Here is a 21,773-nt window from a genome sequence, read left to right as displayed (position 1 = left end):
CTTCTTGTTCAGTGAAAACCTTGTGTGCTCCCCATAATGTTGTGTGGTTCTCATGGGACAGTGATCTTAATGAATATGATGCTTTGCTGTAGATCAAATTACCAACTCAAGTATATGAAGTAGATCAAAAGAGCTCAGCTTCAGCTGTCTACAGCAGTAAACTGTAACATGCACATTAACTGAATGATAAAATTATTTTAAAAACATCATAAATTATATTAAAAAACACTGTTTTCCCCTTGAAAGAGATAAAGTAATTATCTTTTTAATGTAGGAATCTATACAATTACTTTTCCTTTAGAGCCAAAATGTGTCAATAGGAGATTAAAAAAAAGATTTTTAAATTTTTGTTATTAGAGTGCCTTAAGCGTTTTTGATTATTCTCTAAATTATGTGTTTTTAGGGGTACAAATTATTGGGGATCTGGTGTTTCATTTGATCCAGCCCTGTCCTTTATAAGCACCTGATTCTTCTACGCTCATGTGTGTCACTATTTTTCTTTTGTGAAGTGGCAGAAATTCTAGAAAATTGGGGTAGCATATGATTGGCAAGAGGACCACATGGTGGCATTGAAGGATGGTACGTGTATTATAACCCCATATGAATGTAAATGGATTCAACAAAACATCCACAAAAAGACTTTTACATCACACCCTGTGTCAACACACTCACCAAGTGTTCTTAATGCACAACAGGAACCAGACAGTTTTCAAACAAAAGAAAACTGTGCAGATTGAGAACTTGAAGCAAAATTTAAACATTCCTTTAAAAGTAAAAAAAAATTTGCTCTGTAAAAATTACAGTAATAGCCTCTAAGGTGTAGTGGAGTAGAAGAAATGTAATTCCAATTAAATACCTCCATCTTGTCCTCCAACTTGTCCCCCTGTACAGCCACCCCTTCTTTTGACCCAGTCCACATCTCACTGTTAATTTTTTTTTTTTTTTTCAATACTTTAAGTGCATTTTACCAATAAAACACAGACACATTTACACTAAAGCAGGTTTGCATGGCATCTTTTACTTTGCATGAAATATTTTCACTGTGCAGTGTCAGTACTTTTACTTACATTAAGTAAAAGATCTGAATACTTCTTCCACTAATGCAGTTACCGAATATTAGGAATATAATTTTATTTTCTCTATACAAAAGTGTCTCAGCAGAAACCTTCATTTTTATTTGCTCATGTCATCATTTATTGTAATCCATATGACCAAAGAAACTATTACTTTGCCTCCAAAGGCAGACTCAAAAGTTAGTATTTAGTCCAAAGGATACAGACAAGAGGAAATATTGTTTCTGTGAAATTAAAAAAACATTTATCCATGCTTATCCATTGACATCAGTTTATTTGCAACAAACCATTCACCAAAAATAACAACAAGGAAGCAGACTAGATAATCTTTCATTTTATTCCAATTATGTGTACAGATCACTATAGGAAGCTAACACAGTATATGCGGTAATCGGTCAAAAGCTTATGCTCAACCACAAACCAGATGATACAGTGGCCGAGAGCAACATCTCTCTGCATTTTATGCAAAGTACTGACACAGCATTATTGCTAAAGGCCATGTAATATGTGGAAGAAGATACTTTGTGGTCCACTGAGACATTTCTCATTAAATGCGAAATAAACATAATGATCTAAAACCTGGGCTGAATGTAAAATGTGGAAGAATAAAAATGCCAGAGACAATGCTGCTTTGGAAAAATTTAATTATCATTACCACTATGGTTATATCAGCGTTTAAAGGATGGAAGACATTCTCTGTGAATGTGAGTAAAATATTTACTGTTGCTGTGTTTGAGAGGTGTGAAATATACTGTGATGTGCTGTGAAAAGATAAAGCAAATCAGGCGGTGAGGTTTTAGTCCCTTTAGCTGAAATAGTCATGACAAGACATCTTCATTAAGGCATCACACCATTAGTCTTTATGTTAATTTTAGTGATGGGCCTCTTTGGCTCATTAGCTTCTTCCCTCAAAGCAAACAAGTCATCAGTCAGTATGCAACGGTGCATACAGCTACCAGTCCGTTGATTATTTTTCCAAGATGTTACATAATACCAGAGTACAGATTGTTTATAATGTCAGGTAATGCTACAGAGTGATATGCAGTTTGCAAAGGGTGACTGGAGAGTTTAATCTACCTGCTGCTTCATTTGGATCACATTTGCTGCGACTAAATCATGAAGTATAACAGTCTAAATTCAGGACTCGTGTTGGAAAGCAAAATAGTTTCCGACAAGAGAGCCTTTTCATTTTCATCCCCTATTTTCTCATAAACTTGAGGAAGAATAGTGCACACAGTCATGCTAATGGCTTACCCGCTGAGAAGTGAATGAAAACCCATCTTCACATTTGCATTTTGCTAAAAAGAAGGTTTAGTTCATTTTCATCCAGGCAGTCTCAGGTGGCATAACAATATGCCCAAAAGCTTAATGCTGCGCCGCATGCAGCATATCATCAAACCCTACTTTAAATATGTCCCATAACATAATAATCATGTTCAAATTAAGTGACAATCAACATAAGCCAGTAAAGTTAAACAATCCATTAGGCAATTCAGAAAAATATTAAGCAAAACATACTTACAATAGCTCAACAGTTACAAAATACAAAGTTAAACAATCATAAAAATCTATTTTAACACCTCAAGTGTCCCCTAAACCACCTGATGTGACCTACTAAGTATATAGAAATATATTAATATATTGCTTTATTGAAGATATACTGCTAAAACATAATGCTATACTTCTAACCAGTAGCTGCTGAGGGTGAGAAAAGCCTCACAGCAACTCATCACAATTAAATGATATCTCACAGGAAGCCTCATTTCAGAGAGTACAGTCACTGATGCTCAGTCAAGTGATGGCTCAAGTATTGACAGACTGTAATACAACAGAAATAACTGAGGTGGTGTCACATAAAATACAGTAAAATTTCTATGCATATCCCAAATGGTTTCAGAAAAGTGTCAGTTAAACCAAAAGATAACATTATGACATTAAACACTGTGCCCGCTTCGACATTTCAGTAGCGCAATATAATCATTATATGCCTATGTGATGACATGAAAACGTATTTTCATTGAGATATTGCCAATTTCAGTATTAATGTTTAACATGTCATTTTGCACTTCCCTCTCTGTTCCACTAGGGGTCACTATGTGGATTTATTTTCATAACACAAGACACACATTCACACCTTTTGCAGGGTATTTTCTCTTGCCACTGATTCAATCTAGTTTTTCAGAGCTATGGTGGCGGTTTGTTAGTAATGAGAAAACAATGCATTATATATGGAGTATCCCCAATCAGATCACACCTTTAAAGTCCTGAGATGAGAAGAAGCCCTCAAACAGCTTCAAGCACAAATGTGGTAAATTAGTTGGATTTTCTTGTCTAAAGAGTAAACAAACTACATCATAGCAAAACACATAATTCAGTCATTCAGAGGAGATCATCACAAAAACAACAGTTACTACACAGGAACTGCAGCACACATGTACCTCCTTTACATCTGTAAAACATAAGGGCTGTGTATTCTACTGTTAATGGGTTCCACATGATAGAAATTATTAAAATAAGACATTGGGTGTTTTATGTTCATCATTCTGAATGTGCCTTGAGGAAGTTCTGTATGCAACATTCAGCATACGCTGGACACACAAGGCTGCTCAGATCCGTCTTCAGTTGTAAGTCTGGTTTGTCGTAGGATTAAGGGTTAAGGGGATGAGGAGACAGGGCTGCTGAGTCTGGAGCTGCATCTGTTGGGCTTGAACCAGGAAGGGATGACTGATTTTAGTGTCAACAGCTGCTTAAACGTTGTCTGCATCAGTTAAATGGGAACACGCTGAACACACCGAATTTCCAGTGAACTCTTACTTCACTGTTAATAACAGAGCACAGGTGTCCTATTTCAGTATAAAATAAGACAAACCAAGCCACATAGTACTTATTTTTCTTTTTTCTTTCTTTAAATTCCTTGAAGTCAAATTCATTGGATTCATGGTGCTTATTGTTTTATTAGTACACTGCAAATGATTACTTTTAGTATTGTATATTACACGGGTCACCCAATAATAAAGAAATATAGGCAAAACCCAAACAATTTTTTTTTTTTTTACATACAGCTAATGCCTTGAAAGATGAAAGATGTATCACAGTTCTTTCCATCTCAGTGTCACCAGATAAATTATTGTTAAATCTGTGGCAAAGCAATAATATGAAATACAGTTAAGGTGGATGAAGAAGTTAACATAGTGGCATATAACAGCTGTGGATTAAAAATTTGGACAAAAATGAAATGGTTCTAAGGTACTGTCTTCACTCTGGAATCATTTAGGTTTCTTAAGTAAAGGGAGTATTTATGTTTCACACGCAATTCCACACCTCAGATATTTTCAGCTGTGACCCAGTCTGAGGCCACACAAACATTTGGCCACACGAATCGATTGATGGTTGGCCTGAAAGGTCACAGTTGGCTTTGCCACATAGCAGTTGTCCACCTTAAATGACTGCCACTGAACGCAAACTCAAACATCATCAGAAGTCAGAAGGGGGGTTGCTCTCCAATAAGGCCCTACAGTACACAGAGCATATGACACCAGTGTAAACAGATACTGCAGTTCTAATGTAACTGAAATCTGACTTAAAGTGACGATTACTGAGTTTTGTTTTCCAAGTTATTTAAGGTAATATCAAAGTCCACGTTAGAAAAGTGTCTAAGGTATGTGTATTATAATTCATTTGCTAAAACCAGTCTCCATATCAATTCAGTCAAGGTGCAGGACAACAACATTAACAGTCTGACAGAATATAATCATACAGTGAACACACTGTAAAGTCTACTCTGCCTTGGTCTGAGCAGCAGGGGGCGCTGCCGCTGCAGACACCATGGGTCTGGCAGCTTCATCCTGGGGCTCCACCGGCCCCTCCCCACCTCTTTCCTCCTCCTCCTCCTCCTCCTCCTTTTCCAAGCCCAGTGGAGGCTGTCTGTGTGTGACGGTGTGCCTGGATCGAGCTCTGTGCCGTCGTGGGTGGAGGAAGAGGGCAGGGTCAGGCATGGCCGTGGGCTCTGCAGGGCCCATCACTTTCTCTATTGGCACACATTCCCTGGCCCGCTCCACTCTCAAGAAGGCCCTGGCACTCTTACGCTTCGGCTTAACCACAGGAGAAGAAGGGGAGGCTCCCGATGGCATTTGTGGGGTGACGTAGTCCTGCTCGGCACCGCACTGGGCCCCCTGGATGTTGGCCCTAGCTAGGAGCCCCTGCCTCTGCTGCATCCGCTGGTAGTGCAGTTTCTGCCGGGCAGCATGCAGCTGGAAGGAGAGGTACGCTGCTGCCTCTGTTTGTTTCTGCAGCTCTGTGTTCAGGATGGTCGAACAGTGGCTGCGACGCTTCAGCTCTTCCAGGAAATGCCGCTCCTTCTCCTTGAGGTTGGCTCGGAGGGCTCCCACCAAGGCCCCTTTGTGACTCAGCTCCTTGCGAAGTTCTCCGATGGTGCACTCCTGCTCGGTCAGACGGCTCTCCACCTCCCGACACCGGGTCTCTAGCAGCTCCTCTTCCTCCTGTAACTCTGGAACAGAAATGAATATTACTACTGATGTTTTGTAAAGCAAAATTCTGAATGATTATCACAACATAAAAAAAAATAAATTGAATGTCTATTTCACAACTGTAAACACTGCACAACAAAATACCACCCACAAATCTTTCATATCATGTACCCTGACAGGGCCTGAGGAAGAACTAGTTACAGACAGCACATATTAAATATAACTGAAATCTATTAGAGTTACTCAGAAAAATATGAGATTAAATTACAATTACTAATGGAAATTTTGGTTGATTACAAAGGGATTACATCCAAATGTGTTCTTTTGACAAAAAAAATAAAAATAAATGAAAATCTGTAACACTCTTTCTGTTACATTGTTTCTTCTATTAACAGTTGCCTTTGGACAGATTTGTGAGTTACACGGTCAGTGAAGGTGTTGAATTTGAGCACAGCATCATCCAATTATAAGATGACGCTGCGCTCAAATTCAACACATATTAGATTTTATTACGTCATGAAACAGCCATGATTCATTTAGTGGTAAGTGATGCACCACTTTCCATCTATCAGTCAAATCAATTATTAAAATAGTACATACTGCACTTTAACATGGTAACTTATTATATTCCATAAGCAAAATTCCCAAGTCTGTATGCAGATTAAAACACATATTTTATCTCAAAACAGGACCCCCACTCCCTTGTACATACAATATTAGCATAGAGTCTAAACCAGGACTTGACCAAAAGTTTTCCAGACCAGCTTGGATCTATTTAGCTACTTGTTGTTATGGGCCAAATTCTCTTTTTTTTTTGGGGTGGGGGGTGGGGGGTGGGGTGGGGTCTCATCATTTTAATTGCCTCATCATTTTAATTGCCTACATTGTGAGAACTTATATATATATATATATATATATATATATATATATATATATATATATATATATATATATATATATATATATATATATATATATATATATATACACACTGTATATATATAAATTTTATTTGTAACCATCGATTGATGAAAAAAAAAAAATCCCACACCCGTGGTTCTACTCATGCCTTTGCTACACCAGAGTGAGACAAACTTCAATGAAGCATGTATGTAAGCCTGCCCTTGCAGATCAACTCATCATAGATGGCAGGCTGATGAGGCAGTTTTTCAGACAGATGAAGGCTTGAGGCATCCTCTCCACTTGAACTTCAACCTCTGTGCCAAGGTCAGTCTGATCCACACTATACTGCTTATTTGTCCTTTTTTTCCCGCTTCCGTAGACAACCTTTGTGCTCTCCCATTCCAGTAAAACTCCCCAGAGGAGAGGGAGCTGCAGATGAAAAGACCTGAGTCAGTGCTGCAGCTCCAGGCTGATGGAGCTCAAGCCAGAGGAAAAGAAAAGGAGATTACATCCACAGAGGTCAGCGCCAATACCTCAACCTCAGAAATAGTCTAGGTTTGAGGGAGTGAAAGGTGGTGGAGGTGAAACTACAAAGACCGGAAGCCACTTTAGGCATAAATGTTACAAGGGAGTTCAGAGCAGGGGTGTCAAACTCACTTTAGTTTAGGAACCACATACAGCCCAGAATGATCCCAAGTGGATCGGACCAGTAAAATAATAGCATTATAAATCATAAATAATAAATAATGACAACTTCAAATTGTTGTCTTTGTTTTAAAGCAGTGATTCTCAGTCTTTTTCTGTCGGGCCCCTGGAGGATGAAAAATTTCCAGGCCCCCCTCAACCCCAACAACATTGTAACCGTGGTGCAATTTTAACTTTTATTGAAAGAAACATCAATATCGTAACAATACTTTTTGCTTTTCCTTTAGTAATTTGTTGTGCAAATCAAAAATAACTTGAGATTTACATAAGACTAAGATTTTTGCTTGAACAATACAAATAAACTCAACAAGACTGCTCCCTGAGACAATATTTTTCCAAATAAAAATAGGAAATATGCAATTATCTTACAACTATGACAATAAAGTTACTAATAAAGTTAGTTGGAAACAAAGATGAACATTTTAACAATATCAGTGGCTGTAATGAGCCCTTTTACATTGCACATCTCAGAACATCAAAGTGGAAACTGTACAAACTGTGCAAGAACAGAAACATTGCATATTTTTGTTTTCCAGTCCAATCCTTGTCCATTCTCCAAACCTAAACTCTTTGTCTAGTCTAGTGACAGATCACCATGGCAGTAGATTTGTTTGTTGTATGCCCCTAAAATGAGTCCAGGGTGCTCCGACACTAAAACATTAGTTCCACCTGCCGCATGTTCTAACCTGAAGAGAAGAAAGAAAAAACACCCAGGAGTGATCCCTGGGGGACCCGCCCCACAGTTTGAGAAACACTGTTTTAGAGCATTAAAGTAAAATTTAATTATGAAAATGTTTAACAATTTCAAACTATCCTTTCACAAAAAATGTAATTAACTTGAACAACCTGAAATTTAGTGGAAATATTATGTCTCAGCTTAGCATTTATACATGTGCATTACAGATCACAGTGGACCTACAAAGGCACAAAGCATTTAGTAACAGGCATAATCCTACTATAATGGACGTTGTGTGTGCGGTGCGTGTTTGTCCAGTGTGTGTTTGTCCGACGTGTGTTTGTCCGACGCATGTCCCGTTGTCCGACGCGTGTCCCAATGTTGCAGCACGGGAGGGCGTACAGGTGCAATGCCGCTGTTGCACCACAGGAGGGCGCTATCGTACAATGGCACCACGGGTACAATGCCGCTAGTATTGTTAAATTCTTGCTGTTTGTATCTATCCTTATTGATAAGTTATTATTATGCCGTTATTTTACTGCCTGTATGTGGCTCTTGAACAAGAATAAGTTTGATGCCCTTGACCATCAACATCTTCAGTGTAATTTTTGAAATTCACAAATTCATTCCCTGGGCCAATAAGAACTTCTGGTGGGCCTGTTTTGGTCTGCTGGCCATATGTTTGACACCCTTGGTTTAGAGCTTCATCTTTACACCTAACACCTCTTGTTACATTTCATTTCTATTTGTGTACTTTTCCTCTAATCATAATCCCTTTCAACACATTAAGCCCCTTCTCCGGTTTTATAATTTCCCGTTTTTACATTTCTTTCTATTTCCTCTATTTCATAATTTTCTTTTCATCTTCCAGGATGTATCCTCTGAGGACGACCAGTTCCAGGTTTTCTGTCGCCTACCACCACACCCTGCTTGAGCTCATATGCTAACTATAGACTACCTAATGTGATCTTTATATCCTTCCATCCCTCCATGTCTGCAGCTGACCGCATCCTGCCGCCTTGTCTTTTCCCTTAATCGCTCTCCTCTCTTTACCTCTCCCTTTCCACCTCTCGTTCTCTCTTCCTCTGGCTCTACATCTCTCTTGTTCTCAGCAAAGTCTGTAAACGGACACCTCCGCTGAGACCATGAGGAAAAACAAGAGCAGGAAAAGAAAAAGAGGATGGATCAATTTGTCAGGGTAGGAGGAGAACAGAGGGCTGTGCTGTATTGACAGGTTGGGGGATAACTTCTCCTGGCTGGAAAAAGGAGACGTGGTCTATTGGCTAAGTGAGGCAGCCGAGCACGACTACCCCCCCCCCAACTCCCAACATGCAGCCTTTTGACTACTCTCACCCTGATCTCTCACTCTTTCTAATTCACTGTGACAAAATGGTGCCAATCTATCTGTGCAGCTCTGCATCCGACACCACAGACAGTCCTGCAAATGTCAGCCGTGAACTGAATACGTGGAGGTGTGCTGACTTCGCAGATGTGTTTCAAACTTCACTGTAAGCATGTGCTACGGAAAAGACTGATGAACGCACATGCAACGCCATGGTCTGGCATAAAGACCTCCTCCTGCTCATGAGGAGAGATGAGGAAGGAGTGATAGGAAAGGATGGATGAGAAGAGGGAGGAGGGCGGCTGACAGGGATCTGTCCCCTGGGGGATGAGTGGGAAGGAAGGAGGGAGACAGAGAGGGATGCAGGCGTAGTGCCATCATGGACTGGGGGTTGAGATTCTGTGTGAAGACAAATTAAGCCCGAAGAGATACAAGCATGTGTCTGACTTTCTGTCTCGACAGACAGGGACGGCAACAGAGACAGGCAAAGACAATACTAGAGCTGAACGGTATGGATAAAAAATTTAATCTGGATTTTTTTAGTGTGAGGGATGATGATTTGGTTTTTATTTGTCTATATGAACTCAAGACAGAAAATGATTCTTTGGCTGTTTTCGTTTTCATATCTATTCACTGTGAATTCACATTATCCAAGGGAGTAGGTTTGATTCTGACATTGGCGGGGACACATACGTGCTCCAAGGCAGCACTCCTGAAACCTGATGTTTTTTTACTGTTGCAATCATAATTTCACATCACGTAGAGCTGATTAAATGAGCAAACAATCATAGTCAGAAAAAACTATTTGGTAATTGACATGTTTAGAATCCGGATCTGAATATCTAGAGACAATATAAGAATTCAATGCATTCTGCAGTGTTATTCTCATGACTAACATATCCATTTTTATTTAATCTCACCTGTGAATTTCCAGCCTCTCCTCCTCTACCTCCTCTCTCCTCTCTACTGTCTATCACTTGACATAAATATGTTGATGCATGATTAGGGATACAATGATCATAGAGTTTGATGGTACAGTTACTGCCTGAGCAAAAAAGGCTTTTACTTTTAATTATTACACATAATTTATTCCCCAAAAATATGGATAAAATCACATTTAGAATCACATTTAGAACCTAAAGTTTTATTGTATTTTCTCCACAAATTTTCTTTCTTTGTGCTTTTTAATCAGTCGCTCTCTTCCATAGAAATACATGAAAATAATTACTAAAAATAACTTTAAAAAAGTTTATCTGTTTGGCATTAAATAATGTCTTTTATTGTATTGATAGTGAGTACACAGTAGTGGCTGGACACTGGTAGGGATGTGTCCCTAGCGTCCCTACCCAATTCTACACCCCTGACATTATCACATATATTTTTACTGGATGCCAGTTATTCTAAAACATAAATAAATACCAACAACAACAAAACAGCTCACAACTGTGTTGATCTAAGTCATTTGCTTAATAAATGAAAATCAAGCCTCTAATTAGCAATGACTGGAGAGACATATTTACAAAATTAAGACAAACAGGCTGCAATAGGAATCACTAATCTAATGTATGATTTGATGATATGATGCATTTTAAAGTTATGAGAAAATAGTACAGTTGCTCCTTTGTGATTACTTCTAAATTTGAATTGACACTACAATGCAATATATGTGTAAAATCTCCCATGTATTTTTATATAGTGTATGGTGTTGCCTGGTCGTAAATGCACATTCTCACTTTTTAAATCAGTATTTTTTACTTAACCAATACTCAGTGCTTAGTATTTGTTTACTATTTTACTCATTACTTACAATTGTTGTAATTTTCATTTATTGTATGTTACTGTTCTTATGGGGTCTTTCATGAAACAAAAACTTGCTCCCATGTATTTGCCTATACTTACATGGTATTAATGATAGTAAAAGTGAACTTAACTCGAAGAAAATCTTTTAACTTGTACCTAATTACACCTTTATCTTTCACTGAATATGTAGATATGTAGAGACTGTATCCATTCATTTGTAATTTGTGAAAGTTGTGTGTACTGTCTTTATTTATTGCTGTAACACTTACTCTGTTGATCTACATGATAACAGACAATACACACAGGATTGCAGTGATATAGACAAGATTCCTAGTGGAAGAAAAACTGTTGTTGTTTTTTTTTTAATAACTTACCAATTTGGCTTCTTCCTGGAGGCTTCACCTTTGACTCACTTGTCAACTCTAAAACACACAAGAAATACAAGACAGTTAAAGATACAGATACAGAACAATGACATAAGAGGGGTATCAACAGTGATTAAACCCCTTAATAAAGCTGTTCTGACTTGTATTCAGTGTTGGTTAATACAACAGATGCTTGGTCCAGTTTTCAGCATATTTTCATTGAGCTCATCCATAATTCAGGGAGCTAAATCTGAAACTTAGCATCAAAAATAAGCTTTCACCAAGTTTTTCTTGTACAGGACTTGTCACAGTCTGGAGAAAAAGCTTCCTTTACTGTAAGTTCAAGGCGTATCATTAGCATTCCTTAGCAAAATCAATTTATGTATTAAAGAAAAACTACTGGCTTTGCAGTTTGTTTCAGGGGGAATATAAAAAAACCAAACAAGCACATAAAGAAACAGAGGAGTCCGGTACTTGTTTTCCATTAAGAAGAGCTGCTTTTGCAAAATATCTAATAAATCAGGCAAAACCTTCAGGAATATTTTAGAATTATTTTAACCCTGAATATTATTCTGTAAAGTGATGGATTACAAAGGTAATATAATGGTTTGATGTGTGCACGAGGACCTAGTCAATACTGCTGTTTTACATAAAATCTGGGAATGTATCTTTGTCTAGTCAGCTGATACATTTCAGGGTGGTTGGGAAAGTGTTATCATTTTTTTTTAGCTTACACATCAAGTGCTGAATTTGGACTATTTTATTGGTGTTAGGTTTTTATGTCTATATTTCTTATTTTGTTTATTTTTTTTTAATCAGCCAGGACTTTGATATGGTACAACTAATAACTTTTGTGATCCACTGACTTTATCTTTAGATTTATGGTAAAATGGGTCTATGACTTTTAGATGGGATGTGATAGTGTTTCAGCATCATCATCAGCAACAGTCACAACAACAGGTAAATGCAAATGAACTAAGACATTACATGCACAACTTTTATCTGCTATATACTAAAGGAAAACTTGCACAGTTCCCACACACCAACTAATCTACAAGAGAAGCATCTAATATAACATAATTTACCCTAATTTAAGAATAAACTGTGAGTGATACACAGGTTTCACCCCCACTAGTTAATTATTACAAACTGAAAATGAGCAAAGATGAGGAGAAAACAGACAGGTGGAAGAGTTGGTGCAAAATGATAATCAATGTCAGTTTCATGGAAGTATTTCAGCTACAGAAAAGATAATGCACCAAAAATGGGTAGTTTGTTGACAGTGCCTTGCAATTGTTGCCGCAATACGAATCAACACAACTAATTAGCTTATTATTTACCTTCAAACCACAATGGTCTGGAAGACAAGTGTCAGATCAGAGCATAAAAATGGTATTTTGGCCAGTATGGTTTTTAAAAATCCTGTCTTCTTTCATATTGCAAAATATATCAGAAACTGAAAAAATTGTTTATGTCATTAGTTTGTTTGTTTGTTTAGCATTACAACCACTACTGTCAATGTGAGCATTTTACATAAACGGTAAAACTTAACCCATAAGGACCAAGTGTGACTTTTGTGGTAGTTCTAAAATATTTGTTTCTTTATATATTTGTTTTTCTTAAGTGATTTATCACCACTTATTTATAATATTATTATTAATGTTTTGTGTTTTTTTCAATGAAAATCATGTATTTTCCTATATTTAACTCACTGATTATATAGATGTTCATATAAGCTTAGATTAAAGTTGATGGTTATCATATCAAAAACAGAGAAAACTACTGAAAACGTGCCTTTTTCAGTAACACATATCATTAACTGAACATAAACCAAGCATTTCCATCCACTGTCATTGATCAGACTCCATGGGTTTTACTGGTAAATCAATGTTGTAGAAGATGATGGTGTTTCCACGGTAACTACGGAACCTCTGAATGTCCAAATGGGTCATATCTGATGACCATGAAAAGATGACAACTGCAGAAAAGAAATAGAAACCGCATTTTACACCCATTATTTTCATGGATTGATAGGATTAATGGATGTACAGTTTAGATTAGTAGATAGTTTTGGTTGACAGTGGATGTTTGGGTCTTTATGGGTTAAAAACACAAAGTTATATTCTATCATAGACCAGCTGATAGATTTGCACAGTCTAGATTTGTTCCATATCAGATGGATTGTAACTCATGTGATGGTCTGGGTTTCATAGAGGATGATGGATCACATGGTACTCAGTCATGTTGGACGGCTGCTGATGAGGATATTTTCATTGGTTTCATTGTGGAGTTCAGGCAGACCATTGGTTGTGATTGGCCTGTCAGTCATATCAATGGTCATTCAGTCAGCACATACTCAGCCACAGAAAGGCCTCTGTCTGCACAGCTGCGGTCATTTTTAGATGAGTGTGGCTTCGGTTTGCTCTATTTCAATTTCCCAGTGTCAGTAATGTAGGCCAGTTCAGTCAGCAGGAGACGGATTTTAACATTAACACCATTAATCTACTAATATGTATTTATACACCAGTCTGTACTGCTCACTGAAACTACCCAACTCTACTTATTTATACCAATCTATCACCGATGCTGTTTTATCTTGTAGAAATAATTTTACAGTCCTGTGCAGTCATTGTATTTATGCCCAAACCCATGACTCCTGACTCAGATGTGCATCTCTCTCCAGTATTCCTGTGGCTTTCTTAGAAAAACTTAAAGAACATATGAATAGATACAAATATTTTAACCCTTTCACGCATAGTGGTCACTATAGTGGACAGATATTCTCCAGCTGTTCTCTTATATATTCATGGGTTTAGTTGTTTTAATTCCATGTCCTCCTGAGACACAGCAATGCATTTTTGTCCTCTGTAGGGGACTAAAGTTTGACAGTTTTAATTAAAAAAAAAAAAAATGCTGTTCATTGCAAAGGACATTCCATTCAAAAATAAGTAAATGAAAATAATTTTTAAAACGTATCTGAAAAAACTTGCATTTTGCAGTTTCCAATCAAGATGACTGTTTAATGTAAAAAAGCTACAGATTTTCACTTTATTGGATCTCAAGAGGATATCAACCAGCACAGTGGACGCTCATGCATCATCTACACTGATATTCAGACCATTACTGTAACTTTACTGTTCTTGATAAACCTGGTCTGCACTAACATGTTTGAGTGTAAATCAACAGCTAATTTTCTCAAACAAAAAGTTCTTTCTTTTTTTTTAATGTATTATCTCCATGAAATGAATAAAAACTAGTCTTAGAATATGAGAAAATATGAGAAAACATCAGATTAGCTGCATTAAAAATGTTTTTATTTCATAGTTTTCACACAGTATATCAGTTTATGATGATGGGTTTTAAATATATGTGTCTTTGTTTCAAAAAATTGAATGCATGGTGTCCAGCTGAGTGGACATTTTTGTAACTCCATGAAAAATAGATTCATAAAAAAATTCAATCGCATTGTTTTTTTCATGCCTAAATAGGAATAAAAACACTCAGGAAAAAAATCTTGATTAAGGTTCTCATAATTCATGCATGAAAGGGTTAATTAGAACATTTTGCTATCATTGTTGTCAGCCTAAGGCTATTGTTCTACTATTAAAATGTACAACCTATATACTTTTAATACACTGTCTTTTAATATATTACAATCAGACCTGGAGCCATTTTTTCCAAACGCAGATACTCAGTCTCCATTTGTTCATAGTTTGTCTGTTTCTAAGTAAGCATACACATCTCATAGTATTAGAAAAACAAAAAAATCCCAACACTCTTTCATTGTAGTTGTATGAAGTCTTAAATGCGCTACAAACTGGAATATTGTATTAGAAATGTTATAATACCAAAAAACAATGAATCGCTACCTTCTGGTTAAACATAGAAATTGTTAAATAGTTTTTCATTGCTGAGGACAGATGTTTTTATTTCTCGATCCAGTCAAAAAAGTCTTCAGTTTGTGAAGGTTGCTAATCCATAACCTAAACAGATAAAATACATGAAATATGATTCTAAAGAGAAATGATGCCATAATAACCTCACAAAGAATAAGAAAGGATGCTAAATTGTAATTATGTAAGACTTGGCGGCAGCTTTGTGCTATTTTCTAAAGACTGTATAATATCCTATAGGTCCAAAACATTTATGAGCAAAACCCTGTATGCTAGTTTTCAATTATTCATTCAATAGTTCATGTAAAGTGTATTTATAGTGTGTGGTGTATAGTGTGCATATTGATGGCATTTTCTTCATTCACTGCCTGTGATATACGTGCATTAAACTCTCTTGAATCTATCTTTAACATTAAATTATAATTTTCAGGAGCAAAAACGAGACTTATGGCTAAAAACTGTGAATATTCTGTGATTTAAAGCAGGTTATGTCCCATAAATTTTACGAGCTACACATACGTAAATTTCCGGAGGCACATCTGTGCAAATCGTACACAAAAGATCTAAGAACATCAGATTATTTGTAGCCTTTTCTTTTTTCTCCTGCTCTCCTTCTCCTTCCTCTGCAGTCAGCACAGCACGCCCACCCATGCAGCTGGTATGACAGAAAAAACAGAGGGTGGTGAAGAGGGGAGGAAGAAAAAGGCGAGGCAAGGAAGGAGGGACGCAAGAGCTCATCAGACAGACCCACAACTCTGACAACGAGACAGGAATCAGACTGCAGATAAACTACTGAACTGTGAATTCAGAATGTGTACGCTCCTGTTTTCTCTCTTTATTATCTCCATTCACAACTGAAAGAACAATTTATGAAGTTCAGTTATCTACACAAGTCAGCTCCAAAAGCTATTTCTTGAGTCAACAATATAGTAATAATGCACTGCTGACTGTGTGTAAAGCTTTGTAGGTCAGGCTTATCTTACGTACCAGGTTTTTGTTTAATGACTTGCATGTTGCACAGATATCTTGAAGGGCACACACACACACCCCAAACTGTGTGATGACAAAAAATGCACACGTGATTTTAGAGAAAAGGCCCACATTTCAATAGCGGGAGGGAAAAATTCATTTAGCTCAGCATTCACAGACAGAATTGTAAGCACCTTTCTGCTGATGAGGAAACACTGAGCGTTCAGGACGACAAAAAAAAAAAAAAAAGAAAAGAGGTCAGCGGTACAAAGGCACAGATAATATGCACAGCTACATCGTCAGCTCAACCTTGCAGTAACCTTCGAGAGCTACACGTTAGCAAACTGGCATCAAGCGGCGACTACATGTGCAAACAGACACTGTTTATAATTAACACTTCACTGAAAACAATCCAGCCATGATGACTTCTAAAGAGAAAAACACACCAATGTGACAGTGATAATGTAAACATGAAGATGAAGTGGATGTGATAGATATTCTGCTTTTAAGGCATTTGAATATATAGTATATAAACATACCCCATCTAATTAAATCAAGGCTTAAGTCTATCTTTCACAGCTTTAAGGTCATGAACAAAAATTGGTCCTTGAGATGTTTTTAATAATTAGAGTGAAATAAATAAATAAATAAAAAAACATAATGTGATATGTGAATTCATTCATTTGTTTTCTGTGGGGGTAATGGAGCCTACCTCAGCTAGCATTAGGTGAAGGTTGGGTATATGTGAATTACTTTCCTAAATAAAATAAAAGAACGGTAGTCTCTGGCAGAGTTCATAAATGCTCGACTACAGAAAAACCATGTAAAATGCAGGGGAGAGGCCTTAGTCAAATGAGATATAATGAGATGAAAACAACATAAAAGACATGATAAAGTGAATATATTGCGACGGTATAAAACGGAAGGAACAGAAAAGATATAACAAGATGAAAATGACATAAAAGATTAAACGAGATTAATACGACATATGGGATGAAACTAGACAGAAGTGTCACAAAAAGACAGAAAGACACATAACAAACATAACATAAGAACAAAAGACAGAGCAAAATGAAAATATAAAAGGATGAAAATGTCCCAAATGACAATATGACAAATGAGACAAAACAAGATGTGAATCTCCCATAGATTGATTCTACAAGTTGAAGAAATTAGGTGTAGTTTTCAATTTTTTAGTTAGTTTTACAAACGCATAAGAAGTTTTTCTTTCATTGTGACAAACTGTCTATTTGTACATGAGTTGTTATTTAGCATTGGGCTTGCAAAACCACTTTATTCCTTGAACCTTTAACTATTAAGAACTGATTTTATTTGCTTTTTTTTATCATTTTATTTCGAGTTACATGCTCATCATAGTTTTTATATAATTATCTTTTTAAAAAAATCATATTATTGGTTACTGAAACCCTTTTTCTTCAGCTAGCTTATCTTAGTTCATTAACTAAAAGAATCCTGATAGGCTTGAATTTCATTGTCCTTTGTATATGAATGTACAGTCACGGAAAAAAATTATTAGACCACCCTTGTTTTCTTCAATTTCTTGTTCATTTTAATGCCTGGTACAACTAAAGGTACATTTGTTTGGACAAATATAATGATAACAACAAAAATAGCTCATAAGAGTTTAATTTCAGAGCTGATATCTAGCCATTTTCCATGTTTTCTTGATAATAACCAACATCACTTCAGTTCTTACATCAATATCTATGGCATTGTACTGACAAAAACAGTGCTTTCAGGCATTCCATGTTTTCTTTTCTGTCTGTTTTAGTCACATGATACACACAGGAGTTAGTACTGGATTGCATAACCATTGTTTTTGATAAGTTTTGATGGTTTAGTCATTTTTTTCCGCGACTGAAAAATAATCAAATAACACATCTAATTTAAATGGAGCAGCAGTGACGTCTGGGTGTTTGGTGTTGTTTTTTCAAATATCACTCTGACATGATAATAGTATTTATTGTAACGGGCTGTAAATATGCTCAAATGGAAGCACATACTGATGGTTTGCTGTAGTGGGTGTGGTGTGATGTCCCTGCATACACAGTCCCACAGAAACCTCAGAGGAATGTGGAAATGAAAGGCTGTGTCACTGTTAGAACTGGGGGAAGTTTTATTGTTTGAGCTGATGCAGAAAAAACAATTATACTGGTGTTGATGAGTGACTGTTGACATTATGATACAAACTGTTGTTTCTCTGTAGATTTGACGACAAATTGTTAACAAAAATGATCAAACGATCTCTACACGCACCACATGGGCCACCCTCTGCTTAACAATGGGAGACCCCGCGGAGGCAGATGGAGGAAAACATCTACACATACACACTTTCTCTCCCTCTGCTGGTCTGGTTTTCTTCTTCTCTACACCTCTCAACACCTCCATGAACACACGCACACACACACAGACTCACGGTACCCACTGTGCACAGCTTTATTGACCAGATGCGACTGTGCAGCAGAGCTACAAAGTGACAGGAAGGAGGGGTCTTTTCTCAACACAACTGGTCACATTAGCTCTAAGCCATCACACACACCCTTCCCCCTGCTTCTCGCTCTGTATTCGTTTACTCCAATCCCCTCCATATGGATTACCAAAGCTATGAGATCTATGGATTAACCATGATAGCTGTGTGTGTGTGTGACAATACACAATTGCATGATTTTTTTCTTGCATCTTCTCCTTGTGTGTATAAACAATACACAAACAGGATTCACCTCTACCACACAGCATTTCTTTTACATCTCAAACATGCTTTTATGATAATAAAACATGAACAGTTAGTGTTATGTTAAGGTATGCGTTGGCTTCAGGGATGTGGCTGTGATAATTAATGACCACGAAATCCTCCAGGGAGTTCATAAAATCAAATAGAAGGTCTCCACATGGACAGATATCCCAACCTCACATCTGTGTGCATTGCTTGATTAAATGGACGGCATATCCATTAAGTCTCCTACAGGAAATGATGCAATCTACAGGAATTGGAGCATGACATCACCATGTAGTCATTGTCTGGCATTGATTGACAGAGGAGACCCACAAGAAGTGAAAAATGAAGCCGTGAATATACATGAGGAGATTTAGTTTCACTATTTGATCTAAAATGACACCAGAGGACAGGTAGTTAACACATGGACATTACATCAGCCTCTACTTCACATGTGGTCCATAAAATTATATGAGTGATCTAACTGGGTGGGATATGATGCTGTTTTCTTTAAAGTTTGGTTTGGATTTACTTATGCATTTGTAAGGGAACATGCACATCTGAAAAGTGTTAATCTTGGTATTGAATAATATATTTTAATATCCTATTTATGCACAGTCAAGCTAAAGAATAATACCTGTTTTAAGTCTGCAAAATAGAGTGATGGTTTGAAAAACATTGGTCAAATGCTCGGCAGAACTAATGGACACTGATAAAAGCTACAACTAGAGTGGTGTGCCCCACTTACATTTATTATTTTTACCCCAACCCCCGAAGGGGAGGCAAGGGGTTTTGTTTTTGATTTGGTTTGTATGTTTGCTTGTTTGTTTGTTTGTTTGTTAACACTAGCAGCAAAACTATTGGTTGAATTCATACCAAATTTGGTTTATAGATAACCAGTGATGCAGAATAGATGTCATTAAATTTTGGGAAAAGTAGGTCAAAGTTTACATTTTTCAAAAATTTTGAAAATCTTTTTTTTGTTCTCTCATTTACGTATAATGGGCAAGATTTCACATGTCTATAAAAACATCAATTTTGTTTCAATTTACTTCAAACTTGGCACATATAAAGAGGCAATTGATATGCTGACATCAACACACGCATAGACATGATGACATCAGCTGGATCAATGCCAAAATAAGCTGCAATATATGGAGTGGGGTTTATTGTGCTTGGCACTACTTATTATAATTTTATTTTATTTTTCTATTTTACTTTTTTTTTTCACCTTCCCAAGTTTCCATTTTGGAAACTTGCATTGTTGTGCAGTTGATTTTATTTATGTAAAAAAGTCAAAAAAGCACAAAAAATATATATAGTGATGGTATTTTCAATAAAATTCACTTTATAGGAGGTTTTAACAAGATTCTATGCAGGGTATAGTATAGTTAGTAACATGAACACCCAGTTACTGACAGGACTGGATAAAACAAGAAATTTGAAGATTGAAAAACGTTAACATACGAATTTCATTTTGTTATGAAAATTAATGGAAAAATGAGGGGTTGTAGAATCCTTTCTGCAGCACTCATAAATGACTGCACTAATGAAACCTTTACTGTCAGTGTCAACATGTAGCTTTAATCCTCATGAGCACTTCTTATGAGGATAACAGATTAATATAAGCCTGATAAACCCTATTAATGCAAAAGCTTCTGAGGTCACACTGAAATGACCTCTGACACACACACACACACACACACACACACACACACACACACACACACACACACACACACACACACAGCATCTCTCTCTCCCTCACCTGTGCATCGTTTCTGCAGGGACAGGATCTCCAGGTGGAGTCCGTGGAGCAGAGTGAGGTGCTCCTGTCTGAGGAACACCACGCTCCTTTCCACGCTTTCAATCTGCCGTGACAGGCTGCTGTCATCTGCCATGGCGAGTCTGCAGGAGGAAGCATCTTTAGTGGCTTTTAGAACTTTACATCCAACGCCAAAGACTGAACGTGCTGATAGGTGTATTTTTTTTTTTTTTTTTTTTTTTTTTTTTTTTTTTGAGTCCAGATCTGCTGGTGTCAGCAGTGGAGCAGGCCTGCAGTCTCTATCCTGAGGTCATGTGTGAGGTATAAATAAGATATTGATGAGCAAACATATCAACAGACGCGGAAGAAAGCAGGGAGCAGCATGGCGATCATTGATTAAATATTAAAGTCGAGTCAAATCCTGTCCTTACCTTTAATTGGAAGAGCCAAAAGTGAAGGAATAGGATTCACAGGGGTTATAAAAACGTCCTCCAGTCAGGGCATGCCGTCCTCCGGTGCTGGTCCAAATCCTGCAGGCTGCGGCATCCACGCAAACACATTTTATCAGCGGCATATAAAGTGCACATCAGCTGGATGTGACGCCGTTTGATCAACGGAGGAAACGACTGGATTTAAGCCTAAAAATGCACAACGGCGGCGATGCATGGCACCACGGACCTCTGGCAAAAACACTCCACGTTGCCATATCTGTACAGAGCGTCAAGAATCAGGAGTTGATCAATGAGGCCCGTGTGAAAGGTGCGCAGTCCATTTTCAACATGCGCACCTTTCTTTCCTCGCCCACCGACTGATAAAGCGGCAGCTGAAGACGACTGAGCTGGGAAATGATGAAAACAAGCCATCGTGACCAGAACACGCGAGAACATCGTACGAGGGGGAGAGGATGACAGCTGATTGGAGGGAGCAAACAGTATCAGCTTTACGTAGACAGAAGAGAGGATCAATACAGCTCAGAGAGAGTACAAAGACAAAATAAAGAAGAAATAAAAACAACAATAACAACAACAAATAAATGCATAACAAAAACTACTCAGTATATA

At 37.3% G+C, this 21,773-nt stretch overlaps 1 protein-coding gene across 1 annotated transcript; it reads right to left on the bottom strand.

The window, feature by feature from the left end:
- Window positions 1-1,387: 1,387 nt before the first annotated feature.
- On the bottom strand, window positions 1,388-21,773 carry ccdc92ba (coiled-coil domain containing 92Ba). The gene is made up of 4 exons (XM_030151767.1): window positions 21,144-21,773; window positions 20,716-20,855; window positions 11,361-11,408; window positions 1,388-5,580 (listed from the first exon to the last, which is right to left on the bottom strand). The coding sequence occupies exons 2-4, from the start codon at window positions 20,846-20,848 to the stop codon at window positions 4,850-4,852; spliced, it is 912 nt and encodes a 303-aa protein (XP_030007627.1). The 5' UTR covers window positions 20,849-20,855; window positions 21,144-21,773; the 3' UTR covers window positions 1,388-4,849.

This window comes from Sphaeramia orbicularis, chromosome 13, assembly GCF_902148855.1.
Source record: "Sphaeramia orbicularis chromosome 13, fSphaOr1.1, whole genome shotgun sequence".
NCBI classification, from domain to species: domain Eukaryota; kingdom Metazoa; phylum Chordata; class Actinopteri; order Kurtiformes; family Apogonidae; genus Sphaeramia; species Sphaeramia orbicularis.
Note: the sequence above shows the minus strand (reverse complement) of the source record. Positions and strands in the feature narration are given on the sequence as shown.

What these genes read in the sequence shown, in the direction of transcription:
- ccdc92ba (XM_030151767.1), bottom strand. Translation starts at nt 20,848, where the DNA reads ATGGCAGATGACAGCAGCCTGTCACGGCAGATTGAAAGCGTGGAAAGG. An exon ending in CCTGCAGAAACGATGCACAG is followed by an intron (nt 11,409 to 20,715) that starts GTGAGGGAGAGA and finishes TGTGTGTTTTAG; the next exon opens with AGTTGACAAGTGAGTCAAAG. An exon ending in TCCAGGAAGAAGCCAAATTG is followed by an intron (nt 5,581 to 11,360) that starts GTAAGTTATTAA and finishes TTTCTGTTCCAG; the next exon opens with AGTTACAGGAGGAAGAGGAG.